The sequence below is a fragment of the Mugil cephalus genome, chromosome 12 (assembly GCF_022458985.1).
Source record: "Mugil cephalus isolate CIBA_MC_2020 chromosome 12, CIBA_Mcephalus_1.1, whole genome shotgun sequence".
Lineage (NCBI taxonomy): Eukaryota > Metazoa > Chordata > Actinopteri > Mugiliformes > Mugilidae > Mugil > Mugil cephalus.
Genome location: NC_061781.1, coordinates 2501632 through 2520131, shown reverse-complemented (window position 1 = coordinate 2520131; position 18500 = coordinate 2501632). Strand labels below are relative to the sequence as shown.

Sequence of the window (18500 nt, the reverse complement as noted above, 5' to 3'; positions counted from 1 at the left end):
TGTTTTATTCAACAAATAGAAGAAATTAAGGCCATATGATAATTAGCTGGATAATAAGAGAAATATGTATCCAGCCGTGTTGCAAAAAAGTATTAGTAGTCATTAGTACTCTATTAAAAAAATAGAAATCTGCCACAGACACAAGTCTTACATATTTTAAATCTGTGCAGTGTATTGTGAAAAGCTTATATAGTGGGACGTGTTTGTATAGACAGTAAATCCTTACTGGAGTCTTCTCAGTTATTTTATCAGTGCAGCCTTAATGCAAAATGTCACACTTGTTACTAAATTCCCATTGAGGACGATGAGACACGACAGCTTCATAATTTCTTCAGGCTGCCACAGATCATCCACAGCTCCACAGCTGTTGGCAACATTTTTTCCAATTAATCAATTATTTAAAAATGTCAAAAGCTCTCTGACGGCAGTTTTTCACATGTAAATATTTTACAGTGTCTCGTTTATCTGTGACAGCACGCTAAACATTTTGGGGGGTTTGATAGAAAATCAGTCTAAATAAGGCAATATTAATACGATGACTTGGGCTTCACGATAAAATATTTCACCAAAAAAAAATTAAGCAGTTTGTGGTTTGTCATAGACATAGACAAAATTTACGGGACATCAAAGCATTTACATGCAGAGCTTAATCGAGCTATGCTCAAAATTCAACTTTGTGGCTACAGTCCCTGTCCCAGTTTACATGTAGTGCAAGAAAATCGAATAACTCCTCTTCCACACTAGGTGGCGATACGTGTCTTTTCAGTGTGTCAATACCACGTTAATACGTTAATATAATAAACAAGAGTCATTAATGCAGCAGAAAGGGCATTTCAAACAACAACCAGACGGATAATAGTACATTTTTTAATCTTGTACGTAATGTTCGCGCTACTTCTGGTGCAGGTAAGATCCGCGCTATCCCTCAAACGGTTCTTCTAACAGCTCAGTTTCTCTTCTTCTTCTTCTGTGACCGGCTTTCTTGGATGTTTTTGTTCCGGGGTCATACGCCAGTGCAGTGGTTGTGGAGCATGCGCACACACATTATCCAATTGAAAACTCCGATTCCAAATGCATTATCTGGGTGTCTCAATCGGATAATGAGAACTCCGATTTTAATCGGAGTAACGTGTTTACATGCACTTAAGTTCTCCTGTTATAGACAATTAGAGTTAAGGCAATAATTCATTTTTTTCACATGCATGTAAACGTACTGAGTCATTCAGGTCATGGTAATCCAAAAGGCGCCTTTTTTTTAACGCTTTTTGGACATTAAAAGGAGCAGCTGGTCTGTGACAGACATGTTCCACTGAAGTAATTATTGCGTAAGAGATTTTGGCTGATAGTGGCGCTAGAGAGAAAAGTCATATAAAAGTCAAGATTTTAGTCAAATAATCAGAATGTCGTCTGTGGTTAAATAAATTAATGAGCAGTGGTTACACACTCGTGCCTCACATTAAACTTTACCAGTCACGCTGGATTATTGCCTAAACCCGTTAAAGTCACTCCCATATCACAACAAGATGTGCGGTTTTATTAGCAGCAGAAAATAAAAGCCAAACTTTTAGAAATGCAACAAAAATGGATCCATCTAGCGCCTCAGAGAGTCTCCGGCTGAGCCGTTCATTGAGACGTTGACCTTCCCTCGGCGATGGTGTTAGCTGCCACACTGAAATGACAGCACAATGATAGAAAAATGAGTCATATTACAAGAGGCCCCTCTTCAACTGGCACAGATGTCAAAGTGTTGGCCGTGGTCTCAGCTGTAGCTAAACTGACATTTGGCTGCTACTGACTGAAGGAACTGTCACTCTTCGTGGAAAAACAAGAACCCCAGGATCCTGGTGTCAGAGACGAACCAGCTCTCACTCTGACACCTCTTTGTGAACGTTCAACTGGGAAGAAAATTATGGAACATAAGTGACAAAATTAAATCCAAATATGTTTCTGAAGGCCGGAAGATATGTCATGTCTGCAGAGATTCAATTAGTTTCCACTAAGCTATCTTATTGTGACAGAGACATTTCACGCTGTCTGAACTGAGTATTTGAATGTGCAATACAAAGCCAAAAGTATACGGACACACAAAGCCTTTCTTTGTGTTCATGGTGGTTTTGTATGTCTTTTTTGCTTGGGTTGGGTCTTCTCGGTTGTTTTGTGTCTCCTTGTGGCTCCTCTGCATGCTTTGCAATTGTTTAGTGTCTCTTTATAATCACATAAAGATGCATCTCTTTGAGGTCATTTAATGCATCTCTGTGATCACTTTGCACGTGACACTTTTTGTAATTATTTAGCATCTTTGTGCGGATGTTTTGTGTCTGTTGGTTTGTGTTTTGTATCCTTTTGTGGTTGTTCTGTGTCCCATTTTGAGTCCATTCCATGTGTTGCTTCTCTTTATGGTTGTTTCGTGTGTGTTCATTGACAATTTGCATATATTTGTCGTCGCTTTGCATCTTCCCCGTTGTTGTCCTCTGGTAATTTGTCTCCTTGATGTCCTTCTGGCTGATTTCTGTGCATTTACTTGTAGTTGTTTTGCATGTGTTTGCTGACGACTTGGGTCAGTTTGTCGTGGTTGTTGTGTCTCAGTTTGTAGATGTTGTATGTTTTGTGGTGCATTTGCAGTTAAATTGCAGTGACGGTTTTGTGTCTGTCGGTGCAAGGCTTGCACCTCATTGTGTTTACATGGCACTTTTCAAACCAACATTACAAAGAAACAAAGCATCCACAAGCTGATACAAAACACAGTTCTGCACAGCAACAGAAATAGTCAAATCAAAGTTAATAAAACAAAACTCACAAAGATGCAGTAAAATAAATAAAAATCTCAATTAACACAAGAACAGGAGAGGCTTTCTGATAAAGCTTTAAGTAGAGATCAGAGTCAGCATACCCTGAAAGCTCTGTCACATTTTTTTTTCAGCTGGGGCCTCTGAGACAGACAGAACACCCCTGCTTAAGGATAACATTTTGTATCTAATTGTCGTTGTTTTGGTATATGTGTCATTGCTCCAAGTGTTTCTTGTTGGTGTACATCCATTATGCTTGTTTTATGTCTCTTTGGGACCATTTTGCATCTTGTTGCAGCTATTTGTAGCCTTCATATCTTGGTGACTGTTCTGCCTCTTTTTCCCAACAAGAAAAGTCACCTCAGAGAGAAGCATGTCCTGAAGAAGGTTGGTGCTATGGTTGGTTTTCTCACATCAAGGGGACATCTACAGCATAAACCTGTTCCATCTTGGCCATCCTGACAGTTTTATTTCTGTTATGTGGGTTTTAGGCTGTTGTATACGTGACCAATGATAAGTTTTGCTTCAGTCTTGAACCTGGTTGCTGGGATCTGATTCATTAGCAACATTCTCATATTTAACAACTAGAGACATTTTCATATATTATCTGATAAAATATAAAACAATGAGAAGCAAAAAAGAAGGAAAATGCTGGACTGTCTGATATCAGGGAGAGTGAGGGAGCAGCCGGTGGCCTCTTGGTTATCCCTAACCCCTAACCCTCATTTCTGGAGAACTGTTGATTCCCTGCTTCACACTCGATCACTGCAGTGGACCACATTTAGCAGCAGCTTTATGGAAATGGAAACATATCTTGCAGGCAGCAGGGGCAGACAGACTTTATCCTCCTTAAAATAATATGAAGTATGCGCAAGAACCTCTGGGATTACTGATTTTAACATTTCCATTCTGATGTGACACCTGGAGGCATTTATGAGGCTTTAATTGTAATCCACTCCTTCACACACGGCATCACTTGCAAGTAGATTTTTGTGGAAGCTAAATCCTCCAGTCTAATAAGTGTACCGATAAAAAAAAATGAACACAGCGGACATGACAATGAAAAGTCAACATGTTGAACGAGCAGCCCCCATGTCCCCTCTTTGTACAGATTATCCCTGGATTGTGGAGCAGAGTGCCGCTCTGTAAGCCCCGTCGCCCTGGGGGAGCTCATTACCGGCACTCCAGGCTGGGATTTGAAGCCTGTCAGACCGGGCTCGGCTGTAATTAATTCCACTCTTTTTGGCTCTTTTTTCTCCTCCATTAATCTGTGTATTTAATTAAGGTCTGTTCGCTATAACGCCATAGAGAGCAAAAGGCAGGGGGAAAAATACATTAGCATCAAAGTTATGTCGAAATCCTTTCAATTATCTGAGCAAAGAGGAAAATATGGTCACGTTCACTCAGTTAGGACGTAGTGCCTCTGTACACAGCAAATGCTGTGGAGTTAAAAGTTTAACAAGAGTAGAGTTAATTATACTCTTTGTAGAGTTAAATGAGTTATATATAACTTATATATAACTCTCTGAGGACATATAGTTGGTGCTAAAATTGAGTGTCGGTGAATTAACTCTGTAAGTGTCAGTACAATATATTTAACTCATTCATTTCTACGACGAGCTCTGAACCTGGATATGACACCTCAGGTGTTAATTTAGCCCCGCCCATTTATTATACCCATACCTGGACAGTCACAATGAGAACTACCAACTGAGTTTTACTGATGAGAAAACTTTGTGTGGTGCGTAAAAGTGGTTCATTTTGTATATAATGTTATGTTTGATGCATGTCCTGTACAGCGCTGTACTGGAACACCAAGCTAATGCTAACATTTGATTTCTTCTGCCATGCTAAAGTCAGTAAATGTTAATTCATGGACAATTACATGGTTAACATAAGTAGGCTATTACAGTTGTTAGAGCTGATGATAATTTAGAACATAGCTTGATTAAGCTGTGCATGTAAACGTACTGAATGAGTCCTAATTTATTAAAGAGCTGCTACACTCAACAGGGGTGCTCCTACGTAAGCAGCGTTTTGCCTCATTCATTCACTAACATCAGGGTGGAGATCAGTAAATTATTAAGTTGTGCTCGTGTGCCAAGTCATGGTAGAGCGGTAGAGCTCCGTTAGAGACATGTAGATGTTAAAATATTCTATTTGGCCCCGGATGATGTTGGGGTTTATTTGTATACAGAGCGCAAAACCGAGATGGGATCAGGGGAAGCATTTGGAGAGGCATGTTAATGCCTCGTCTGACCACACCTAAAGACACCTAAACACAGTGGACTCATCATCTAGCTGTTGGGTTGGACAGACCAGAGTCAGCGGAGGAGGTTGGCCTAGAAAGTCCAACTTGCTTCAAATTGTACTGAAGTCATATTACAAGCTCAGACTAATTTTGTGTGGGAGGGGATTCTAACCAATTTGGAGTCACCAGTAGCCTGGGAGGAAGCAGGAGTACCCGGAAACCCACACAGACACAGGGAGAACATGCAAACTCCTCACAGAAAGATCCCAGTTGACCGATGGATTCGGACCCAGAACCTTCTTGCTGTGGGGCATCTCTGGTATTTTTATGCATCTCACACTTTTATATTCTTATTTTACTGTATTTTTATTTTACTCTGTTTGCAATTCCAAACCAGACATCTTCCTTGAAGGATTATTGTATTCTGAATAGCACAAGGGCAACCCGGCAGACAATGTGTGGTGAACCAGTGGTTTAAATACTGAGGCTATGGGTCAATTATCTTGAACTTAGCAGGAATAAAGCTGAAATCCTTATAACGTTTGTCCTTTAGCCCAGGCCCTGACTCATGTCTACATTGGGATTCCTATGATACAGCTACAAAGTGTTATGTCACACACTCAAGTGATTTTTATTCATGCATTTGTTTGATGAAGTTTGACCTGTTGTGACTCGTTCTTTAATTACCAGAGTTAAAGAAATATTCTCAGCCCCAGCCTGTCACCAGGGATGCTGCTGCTCTTTGTTTATCTCCTTGAACTTGCTAACCTTCAGGTTGAGGGCTCAGCCCCTCAACACCTAGACACCATATCAGTGTACCTTTACAGTCTCACGTCTTCTCAGGTTATCGGATCAGGGCTTCCTTCTGTCTGTTGGTTTTCAGTCCAGACTATAAACTAAAGGTGATGGAGGTGACTCCATCCACTTTTTGCAAGACTTTTTCTCTTCCTCTGCGATAGCCCCAGTTATTGTTGTATTGCGTACTGTATTTGTGCACATATCCAGACCACAGACGTTACCATTAGTTTCTTCAAAAGTTAATTAACTGGTGATGTTTGAAAAGGTTACAAAAGCAAAAGTCAATCTGCTGCACACACAGGCAGAAAAAAAAGGCGGACAGATTTTGTCTTGTTTTGATTCCAGAGAAAGCTTTGCAAACAAACTGTTGTGTTTTCAAATTACTTTGTGAGGACCTGTCTTTATCCTTCCTGTTTCTCCCTGCTCCTTTTATCAGCTGACTAGGGCTGTTTCTAGCCTTTCAATTCATTGCTGGCAAATATTCTTCTCCGCTGCTATCAGACGTTGTTCTCCAGCCTCTTCATCCAGTCCCAGAATGTTGGAACCATCACAGTTGATTCCTCTTCTCATATAAAGCCTCTCGTCTTCTCACCACCAGGTGCACGTGGGCTTACCGTAATAATGTCACAGTTTAACAACAAGAAAGCCAATACAGTGTCATTACGGCCATTTCGCTTGCGCTGCTCTTATGACACACACAAACACACACTTATTTTTTAAAGTACGGTCCAGTTGTCTTTTTGTATGAAACATAAAGGTTGCTGTATACTACTAAGCACTAAGACTACAGTAAACTACTGTGTTGGAGTTCTACAGAATGGTTTACATACAACATAAATTACATTAGAGTACAACTACAGTAGATCTATGTGAGTCAAATACAGTAAGTTACTATAAATATACAAAAAAATCATTTACAGTGTATTGAAAAATCAGTCAGTCGTGCATTTGGGGAATATCCCAAAAAGTTAAACTTCAGTTTGAAATTGATGGCTCTTTCCTTTTTTTTTTTTTTTTGGCTGTAGAAGGTTGACGCTTTAAACTAAAACCCCTGAAAGACGGGGAAGGCGTGAAGATAAGCAGTCAGCCAGCTGGAGGTCGGCATCACCATTAAGAAAACCTCCAGCATCATCCTGTCTGGCTTATCTTCCTCATTTCTTCTGACCTTGCTGTTTTTTACCCAGAAGATGCCCCAAAGTCTCTGTCTCTCTCTTTCTGGTGCACACTCTCTAAGCCAATGTATTTTCACGCTGTTCCACAAACAGAGCACTGATAAGGCATGACGGCCTGCCGCTCTAGCCACAGATAAGAAGCTCCGACTGTGACGCTGGGCCCGGTGTCAGCAGAAGGTACACTCTCACAAAGAAGTGTGTACAAATATTTACATTTTATTTAGTCTTTTACACGAAAAGTATGCAGTCACAAAAAAAGGTTTTCAGACTCACCACTGGCTGTGTTACTATCACATTATACAGTATGCAGCACTGAGACGAATCCTAACCAGAAGCTTTGACAGACAGTGTCGTTACAACAGTGGTCTCAACATTGTACATCTGAGAGGAGCTCTTTTCATTTTTGGCAAGCTTTGGTATGAAAATACTTTTTTTTTGAAAGTAGGAATACAGGCTGATGACAGGAAAGAAATGAGACGATATATCAGGGTGTCAAACATATGTCCCTAGGGCAAAAACCAGCCCACCATAAGGCTGGACCTGGGCTGTAGCACGGATTTGTGAGGATGCAAATTCAATGTAAACGTTTTATTAATGTACATATAGTTCTTTGCACTAAAACAAAGAGGGGAAATGTGTTATTGTCATTATTAATATGTTATGACGCTATTAGCTTACTGGTCTGGCCCGCTTCAGATCAAATTGGCTGTATTGGGGCCCCTGTAAAACAAGTTTGACACCCCTGAGGGTTATATGGAGGGTTTGGCTGAAAGTACTCTAAAATGTTGGTATCACTAATCAATAGATTAACTAATGATGGGACAATCTAAACTCCCAGTCAGCTTACGCATTTGTTCAGGAGCTTTCTCTACATCTCAGGTTCAACTAATCAGCAGACTGAGTCCCGAGTCGTGAACGGGAAGAGATGTGCACGGAAGTGGTGACAAGAGGACTAAGGATGTTTCTCAATATGTGTTCCTGTCTGTGCTTGGTCAGGGAGTTGAGATGTTTCACAAGATCACAAGTTCTGTCCCAATTCATTGAAAAAGTACAGGTCAAATACCTGGATGTGTTTTTGCCTTACTTACTTTACTGAGGACGCATCTAAGTCTATCCCAGGGTATCCCAGAATGTATTTTACAAGTGCCAAATTATTAAAAGACTGCTCCGTCTGTACTTCAGAGTAAAATTTGTCAAGTCCTTTGTGTACTGGTCTCAACACAGGAAACACGGCCCAAAGTCACCATGCTGATAGCAGGCTTAGAATTCACAGAATTCATTCATAAAATTCAACACCCAGATGGAGGGGCGAGGGCATCGGTGCCGTTTCCTTTTCAAACCGATAGCGGTGATGGAAGTGGAGCTTCCGTTTTCTTGATTTCTTTTCGCGGCTTGTCTTTACTGGGAATCATTCAGAGTGGGAAATACTGAAGAGGGTTACCCGGGGTTAACCAGAGCCTGTAATGCAAGTCCTAGGTTTGTGTCCTTGGTATTGATACGTGGCCCGTGTTGAACTCGTCTCAACGTGTGGAGTGACAACCAAAAGGGGTGGAACATAAACGACTACTAGAGAACAAGGGCCTTTAAAACCGAACAGACCGCCGGCGATCCATTAAAGCATGCGGTATGTGAATTACTGTAACTCACAATGGTTTGCGCTACTGGCAATATTCAAAGTGAGGCTGAACACTGGGAAGATGTGCCTTCGTGACATCTCAAGGGAATAACTAACTTTGTTTTTATGAACAAATTACCCCAAACAACTCTCTCTTCATCATTACTGTAATGGCAGGTTTTTTTTCCAGAAAGCGCAACTTCCTACTGTTCAGTCACACTTTGAATTTGCAGTAATTCAGATACCACAAAGTTTTTGGTTTTTATCCTCAGGCGGATGTTTAGGTCGTTATTAATAATATACATTCTTGTCTTTTCTTGTGAAAACGTCATCAGACACGGCCCAAGTACTGTCCCAAGTCAAAGTACACAACTGACCAAACACCTGGATGTGTTCTTGCCCTGTCCGTTCCATCAAGGATGCGTTGAGAAGTAACTTGTGTGGTGTGGACTTGATGAAGCCAGCGAAATACATTGTGGGATACCTCGCTCTAACAAGTACGCCACAGTTTCAAATCCAGACCTTCATCCTCCAGAGTCCTAAACTTGTTAAGTCCCAGCTACCAAGTATGCACACCTGAAGTTAATGATAAACGTCAGCTACAAAGACATTTGCAACAAACAAATTGCCTTATATGTGGCTGCTGATGAAGATGTGTGATCAAAAGACCCAGGAACAAAACGAGTAAGAAAGCCTTGGGGTGAATATAAAAATGGTTCCAATTTTGAAACGATGAGAATGAATAATATCAAAATAAATCTGCTGATTAATAAAATGATTAATCGTCCTCTACTGATGGAGAGCAAGGAAACTCAGTCTGCATGATTAATAAATTAGTTTGACATCAACATATTCGGATCTCTGAAATGAGATGGACGTCTTCGAGACAGAAGATAAAGACGAAGAGGAAATGTTGACGTTTCTTTGATGAATAAATAAATACAACAAATTTGACACATTTGACGAGGATATGGTAACATGGATATGTCGACATCTGACCACTTTAGACATCTAAAAATGTCTTTTTTGTGTAAAATTGTCTTTCTTGGCATTCAATCCACAGTTCTTAACCAAAGTGTTGCTTTAAAAATTGCTGTGCCATAATAAGGAGTACAAAAATACATAACTGTGCAAGACAGGGGCTATTAAAAGAGTCTCTGTGAATACTGCCAGCTCCGTATAGCACTGTGTGGTGGGGGCCGTCGGGTGATGTTCCCCCTGGGCACGAAAGAGCTGAAGGCAATGCCGCAGGAACAAAAACAACAACATACGACAGCAGTAGTGGCATTCAGAGTGAGCAGACGGCTGATGTACAGCATTTCAACGTGTGTAACTTCTCTCAAGGTGCTTCACGTGAGTGAGGCGAGCTGGCAGGAGTGATGCAGACTTCAAATGGCGTAGTCATCCTGAGCGGCGGGGCTGAAAGCTGAGCTCCGCAGGGCGTCCAGGCAGTTGACCAGGATAAGCGTGCCGGTCAGGTGCTTCCAGCGTTTTGTGATGGGGTTCTTCATCTTGTCCAGGCCCATGTGCAGCTCCTGGATCACATCCCTGTAGCTGTCGCCAATCTGAGCGGCCCACGTGACCAGGAAGTCGTACGCCGGCTTCCACATGGCCTGGAGACACCAGAGGGAGAAAACAGACGATGCATGATGTGCAGATAGCTCGATCAACATTACAAACTTTCAGTCTCCTGTGCAGCAGTCACAGGAGACTGAAAGCTTGTAATGTTGCTGTACATGTTACTGACATATTCAAGTGAGTTTTCAATTTGTGCATTAAAATCCCACGAAGAAAAACAAAACATTAAAATAAATGAGGTGGAAATGTGCATTGATAGGAGAAAAATGCCACCAAGTGTAATGGAAACAGAGTCCAAGAGAAAAAGAGGAGAATACATTTAATGTGTGACCTCAACGCAGCCTCCGCTTTGCTGCAGAGGCAGAAAATATCTGATCATCGTGGAGCAGAAAACACACAAACATGTCCTTCCCGTCATGTCTTTCTACATTATCATTATCTCATCCTCGTGGCAACACAATCTCATTTTGTCCCTTTCTTCAGAAGTGTGGTCATGAAACAATAGCTAGAGGACACAGGCATTAATTACCGTCTTTTTTTTGCTGATGTTCTTGAAACTTAAAACATTCACCACATTTGGATGGAAACCACTTTCATTTTTGTAGTCTTGAATAAATTATACAGTCCTCTGAATAGTGTCACGTCAAGATTCTCTGTATCGGTAATTCTCTGTCCAATAGGATCAGAACTGAGGTAAATGATGGGTGTCTTGAAGGCAACACACATCACTATCACTACCACAACCACAACTATTGCTTTCTATGCAAGATCACACACCAACAATGAGCAAATGTTCACATGATTGAGCAGATTCCAGCAACTAAACTCCATAAAATAATACACTGTGGTTTTTATGGACAAAAACAAACAAGTCAGTGCCTTGTTTCTAACTCTGAAGAGACGGCAATCTGTTGCTATGACCTGATTCCAGTTGCTACAAGTGGTGTCACAAAGTTTTTTTTTTTTTTTAATATTTAATATCGCCCAGTCAGAGTCCTGTTCTGATCTTAAATGTCCCAAAGTTGGCCCCCTGTACATTCATCAAGTCTTTTCTTGTCTTCCTTGTCTTCTCCTACAGTCGACTGGATTCAGTCCAATAAATCTTTCTGTTAAAGTTAATGTAGTGGAGAGGGTAGCTCGTACCTTGTGTTCTCTACTCTAGAAATGTTCTGGTCAACCAACGCTGCCATAAACTCCCTAACCCTCTCTGGAAGATTTTTCCCTTGGAAACTTTTCTCTTCTTTTAAACTCAGCAATCAGTGTTTGTTGTTGTCGTGGTTGCAGTCTTTTTGTATTGTTTTTTTTTTTTTTTTTTGGCGTTGGTTCGCGTGCCTTACCAAACATCCACATCACATAATTTAGGTCTTCTAAAAAACCAGCAGACACATTTAGTGACATGATTTTGGTTCTTGGTGATTTTTGGCATCTTAGACGTAAGCCAACACCATTAAAACAAAAGAAGACTTTTGCAAGGACGTGGTTTTGGTTTATTCCAGTCTTAGAAGCTACAAAAGATCAGGCTTGGCTGAAGCCTGATTTGATCATTTTAAAAATACCTGGATTGATCCCGATCTCTTGATATCAATTGGGACATCCCAGGCTAAAAGAGATTTTGCATGTTGGTGAGCTGTTTTGGCTTTTCAGTGTCACTCTAAATTCTTCTGTCTGCTCAAACAGGAAAATGTTCCACTGCATAAATGTGAGGACAATAGAAGTACCTCTGTGTCCACCACCCCCTTCCTGTCACGGTGTGGAGCCTCGTAAGCGTCCATCTGCTGTCGCGACACCTTGACAAGCCTCTCGGCCAGCTCCCTCCAGCGCCCTGCCACCTCCACTGCGGTGGTCAGGAGGACAAAGTCCATGACCAGCCTGGCCACGAGACCCTGGCAGTCCATCTTCAACAGAGCCTGCAGACAAAGGACAGAGGCACGTAAATAAAAGATTAGTTAGAAAGGTCTGAAGTGACAGAGGGAGGTAGAGATGAAATTCTGGAGGCCTGGAAAAAGAAACTCTGAAAAGAGAGGACTAATGGTGAAATTTTAATGTGGAGTGTGGTGAAGATGAAAACTGAGCAGAGGTCAGTCAAGTCTGAACTAAACCCCACACATTTCAAAAAGACTAATAATAAATGTACTCCAGGTTTTATTCCACTGACTTGATCCGCTGATATTTTCCACAGCCTGCCTCCTCAATCCCCCTGCAAATCTCAGCTTTGTGCATTTTTCAGATGCTTTCTGTTGGAAATTCTAAGAACCTCCAGCAGCAGATTTATGTCACATCTGAAAAGAGTGGAGGAAAAAAATCAAAAAAAAAATAAATAAATAAATAAACTGCTGATCAACACTACATAGACATAGTAGGACACTTAGGATCGGAACAGACAGTGACACACAACACGACATAAGTGTGTCCAAGGTATCCTGTACAGCTGAACAACATCTCCATCCTCGGGATTCGCTGCAATCTAAGCAAAAGAAGAAAAAAAAAGTAGAAATATGCATCCTGCCAAAGTGGCCCCTGTTTGTTTGGCTCTAACTGGTCTGGACTGGAGGCCGGCTCCTCCCATCAGCCCCTTGCAACCTCTGTGTCTGCCTCAATTCTACCCAGGGAGCTGGTGATTGTGGGAAAAGAAAGCTCCATGGAGACTGTCTATTGGTACAAAGGAGAGAACCAGCAGTGCCTCTGAGGGGGATTTACAAAAACAAATGTGGTACATGCAAATACGAGTACATTGGCACTGTCATATATGACATATACATCTCATTCACACGTATGCACAGCTGCAAACACATTGGGTACAGTGGGCATTTGAATGCTTGTCAGGACCACACTGCATTCCAGAGCCACTAGTACTAGTAGTAATCCATATTTGCTCAAGCCAAGTTTTTCAAAACAAAATAGAGGAAATTAAAAACATGTTAACCTTTTTGACAACACGTTTGCACAAACACACTGTGGATTACCGTAATTATTTCATGGTTTGTGCCATCCAAAAGATTTCAGTGGTGTCATTACAGTAATTTCTCGTGCACCTCTCCCGGAAGGTCATAAAACTCTTATAACAAATAGATATTTAAAGTTCTGGGTATTGTGAAAAAATGGGCAAAAGCACTTACTGACAAAAAATCCCAAACTCCCAATTCCACTTTATGTCTGAGTTGCAGCATAACCCTCATGACAGATTACAGGCTTAACCACTATCTTTAACTGTAGCTGTAGTTAACCCTGAGACCGAGTCTGAACCCTCAGACAGACAATCCAGATCAAACCTCTCTGTGAATGACTCTCCAAAGCAAATGTGCTCATTTGTAAAACCACACTTTGCAGACAGTCAAACCCCTCTCAACATGTGGTCACTTTGAATGACTTCAACTTTCTTAAAATGTCCCCAAATATTCTCACTGTCTGTGACTCCTCTCGAGGAAATGAGTCCAGACACACACACACACACACTGGGATGCAGCTTTTCGCCTCAGGCTCAATGGAGCGAAGGTGATTTTTAAAGCTCCACCGGGCCTCCGTTCCATGTGCAGGAATGTGTGGAACGACAGGATATGAAAAGGGGGGAGGAGGTGAAGAATGCAGATGCCAAGCTACGACGACAGCCTCTCTCACTCTGAGATGTGACCAGAGGATGAGTTATCAGCGGCTGTGTGCCTTTCAGACGGAGCTGGGTGTTTCTGCAGAAACTCTGCGAGGCATCAAAGAGACTTGGAGCCGAGGCTTGGGAGACAAGCACCTGTTTCCTCACTGGATAACGACAGGAAATCTCTTCTAAAGTAAAGGCGATACCTTCCTGCCACAGTCACTAATAATTTGCTTACAAAGTACACACAAAGTCACACAAACATTTAGATCAGGGGTATCAAACATATGACCCACAGGCTAAAACCAGCCTGGGATCATTTGCAAAGTGCAAAAATGACAGAAGAGATTGAATGCAATTCAGTGGAATCACAGCAAGTGGCTGAGGAGCCAATCAGATAACTCTGACTGGCTGTTCAGCCTAGAGGATGAGAAGAGAACCGGAACCATTTTAGCTTTACCAGAGATGATTCTTCAGATTCTTAGCCATGATAAACATCTGCTGTCCCACATTCATTCTGCTGCAGCATGACGAGTCCAAACATCCAGTTAGTCAAAAAGAAGCAGCCGCAAGAAGATCAGGAAGTCCTGAAGGAGATCATGTTGAGATCAGGACTATGGGAGCCACATGGGGTTTAAAATAGTTTTTACTCTGCAATAACATTCTTACTTTCTCTGCTCTTGATCAAGTTACACCTATTTATCCCCCCTCATCTTAAAACAGGAAGTGAACCAGAGGAAAAGTGTCACTGTGTTAAAAAAAAGTGTCTCATATGACGCCTGCGTGACATGATGTCAACTTCAGGTTTCTGTGAAGTTCAACTTTGGTCTTTTTCTGGCCTGTTTTGACCGACTGTTGTACATTTTTGATGGAGTGCTGTAAAGTATTTATCACTGAGAGCAGTACCCTGCAAGTCTGAGTCTGCTTTTTAAACTAATAACTGCTCTGCAGCAGACCGAGCAGGGAACATGGTCATTAGTGCAAATTAAACAGCTTCCACGCACTGTCACGACACTCCTCAACAGTGGAGGAATTAACTTCAGTGCTGTGTTTTTTCTTAAAATGTCAGCCGTTCTATGTATTATAGGGCTCTCTGAGTGAGTGTGTATTAGTTAAATGCCACAGAGTTTGTTTCACCAGCTCAGCAATGAGTGCTCTGAAGCCTTGCAGCTCCCCCGGCTGCATAAATCTGCTTGTCACAACGAGAAGGAAAAAAAATTCCTTCAGACACATTCTCAGAGATAACGTTGATGTGGAAACCGAGTCGGGTGGTTCAATCATGTCTGTTGTAACACACACATTGTTCCAGTGCATTCCCATTTAAAGGAAAACAACACTGAACCCCTACTCCAACCAGCATTCAGGCTTTTGATAAATTACTTGTTCCTTCCTTCACCCTGTTTTTATTTTTCCCCCTTCAGCTACGGATCTGACACTCAATCTTTCCACCTCAATCTCCTCTTTATTATGTTTCTAGCCCATCTTCATTTTCCATCTGACTCCTTCCACCTCTCTCATTTCCAGCCTATTTACTTCATCTAAGCTGCACCTCTGGTCGCAATTTCGTCCCTTTTCCAGCGTTGCGTTTCTGCAAGAAGCGACGTCAACCTCAAAAACCAGACCAGGATTAAAGGTCGTGGCTGCTGGCTTTGACCCGACATATGTGAAAAAACTTTCCTCTCTCTTCATGAACTGGCTCTGAAATGACTTACAAACAAGGCCCAATCTCCTGAGAGTGAGTGATCTGTTGTTCAGTCAATTATTCCAAAAGCAGAAAGACACCACACCCAGCTACTGAAGGAGGGGAGGAGGAAAGGAAGCGAGGGGAAAAAAAGAGGAAGGAGGCCAGGAATGGTGGAAAAAAAAAAGACTTTATCTGTGTACAAAAATGGCAAAGCAGAGAGCTGGTTGCATATAAAGGGCCTCTCAAGTTTTCCAGAAATAGGATGTTATTATTATTATTCCCAGGCTCTATCTGCCACACTGATCTCACTGCAAATAATTTAGGAGGGTTGGACGCTCTGCTGCAGAGCTGAGTGAGACCTTTGAAATGAAAATCCCCTTTTAGCACAGAGATACAGCCAAGGTTCCCCTTCTGTGGTCTCACGGCTCAAGACCTCATGGAATCCGCTCTGGTGTCTGTCTGCGTTACAGGAGGAAGAACAGGACAGAGGGGGAGGCGGAGGAGGAGGAGGAGGAGGAGGAGGGTTTTCTCTGGTGCTTCTCAGTACAAAAGCCACAAGACAGAAGCTCACAGTGATTTCTTCTTATTCTGATTTCTATTAGTGCTTAGGCATAGCAAAAACCTATTCTTATCAGAATTTGAGTCAGGTATCTGTGTGCCTGTATGCATCAAACCTTAGTTTAAAGTAACTGAGAGCTGTTGGTTTAACTGTGTATTCTTTTTTAAGGCGTGTGTTTTTAATCCACATAGTGCACACGTGGTCTAGGTGAGTAAACAATAGACAAGAATAGCCTTTATGTATCTCATCAATATTCAGTAATAGCTCTGCAGTAATACCTCTAACTACAGCAAGCTAAAGAAACACGTACCAGAGCATTTTTGGGACTTTAGTTTGCTACTGACATAGTGGCTCTCAAGAAAGAGGAAATGTAAATGTAAATGAGCACGAAAATGACACTTCAGTACATCCGTCTTTATGGAGAAGAAAAAGAAAACAGTTCTGTTAGATAAACATCAAAAGGATAGAAAGATTTTATGATAAAAATGTAGTTTAAAAGTAAATCTGTAGTTGTCACAGCTGATCGATGCTGACTGCCTGGTCCACAAAGAAACAGATGGAGAGATGAGGTAGGTTACTTAGTGTTTTGTATTTTTAATTCCCGTGCAAGCCCCTAAAGGAACCTGTAGCAGAAACATGCAAGGGGGAGCCTGCGTTGGAGAGAACCCGTTGAGGCTTGTCCAGAATTTCTTAATCACTCCACAGTTTGGAATGAGCGTGTGTCGAAATAGTTTTTTTTTTTCTTTCAAAAGAAAATAGGAGAAACAGCCCTCACATCACATCTCAGACCAGGACAGGAAAACTTCCACACAACAAGTTGAAACCTGCAGTTTGTGGCTCATAAAGTAAGGAACGGGCTGTAAGGTTACAAACTGAAGCTCATAGTTTAAGTATTGGGGGAGTTTTCCTAATGTTGAAATCTCCTCAGTGACACAATCCTTCTAGGTCATTCTCTTTTTGTAGAATAAACAAGCATTTATTTAGGCACATGTTAAAAATAAAAATCAGAGACAATGCATTACAAGGGGAAACTAGGTGACATCAGTAACTTCTTAAATAGAACTGAATGGGAGTCAATGCTGTCATTTATTCAAATATACCCTTTACCAAAGGCACAATCAAGACACACACATTCATATATTTCTTTCTACAGAAGTGACCAACAGTCCAGCAGAAAATCCAACATAACACTTTTAAAAAACAATGTTATACTCAAAAGTCAATATAAACATTCTAGCAAACCTGAAACGGACATGAAATTACACTTTAGGAATAGTGACAAATGGCTTCATGACAGTTTGTCTCAGTATTTTAATATGAATGTTTAGAGCATGCATTCAAAACTTTAGAATTGAAAAAACTGGTACCGGAAGTGCCTACATTTCGAAAAACCTCTCAAACAACGCTAAAACATTTTTATTGCCTCACAAGGTATGGCACTGGAGTAGATGCATGTTCGGTTCATTTGAAGTCCATCGTCCTTAAAATGAAGTCTCAAGACGAGACATTCCGAGAGTTACAGCTAATTCACAAAACACCTTGCAATGGAAGCACATACAAAGCCCAATAGTAATTTATCAAAATTTCAGAAATATCGCTTTGATTTTGCAACTACAATGGAAATGCAGCTATCATAATGACCAACATTCATTCTGCTGCGGGACGGTGAATCCAAACATCCAGTCAGCCAAAAAGAACCATCTACAGCTACAAGAAGATCAGGAAGTCTTGCAACAGATCATGTTCACATCAGGACTATGGAATGCATTCGGAACATGCATTTAGAACTGCTCAAGTGTGTCACTGCTCATCTTAAGACACAATACTAAAACTTATAAAGAGTTCTCTGGTTTATAAAATGGATTATTTTTCCAGCACACTCCTACAGCATGTGCATCAAAGTGCCTTATTAGTGCCTATTTTGTGCATTTTATTTAGTTTAATTCCTCCTGGAATTAGTGAAATTGAGTCTGTTTAATAAATTAAATTTTAATGAGTAGAAAAGCCTCACTACTATTTGTTTCTAATTACACACCAATTCAGATTTTGAAGCAGTTGACTGATCCAGAGTTTTGTACATCTGTTAAATAAATTGCATAATTTAAACTGTCCATTACTGAAACTGCAAGTCCAACTTGTTTTTATTATTAACTGAAATGTTGAAATGAAATGTTGTATTGAAAGTGGTTGATGAGAGACTTGTCCTGCATTGATATTGATGTTTCTGTGCAGCTTTTACACCACATAAAATTTAGTTCTGATATGTTTTCCAATACAGCGTAATAAAAAGTATTCATTGATTTGTTTTAAAAGTTTCTGACTAATAATAAATACTAATTAAAGTTAATGCATCTGCCTTCAGTGCAGCTGCACACTGACAACAAACAGAAACCATCATGTGATCTGTAAAAGAATCCACCTGCCATACTCAACGTGACAGTTCGGACAGTGGAGTCTGTGATTGGTTGCCT

At 41.0% G+C, this 18500-nt stretch overlaps 1 protein-coding gene across 1 annotated transcript in view; it reads right to left on the bottom strand.

The window, feature by feature from the left end:
• Positions 1-6825: 6825 nt before the first annotated feature.
• LOC125017708 (SH3 domain-binding protein 4) overlaps positions 6826-18500 on the bottom strand; it is a 34657-nt gene continuing 22982 nt past the window's right edge. Inside the window, exons 4-5 of the mRNA XM_047601155.1 lie at positions 11919-12107; positions 6826-10235 (exon numbers count right to left, since the gene is read on the bottom strand). Of these exons, the coding sequence (XP_047457111.1) occupies positions 10011-10235; positions 11919-12107 (414 nt within the window). The 3' untranslated portion in view covers positions 6826-10010. The remainder of the gene's footprint in view (positions 10236-11918; positions 12108-18500) is intronic.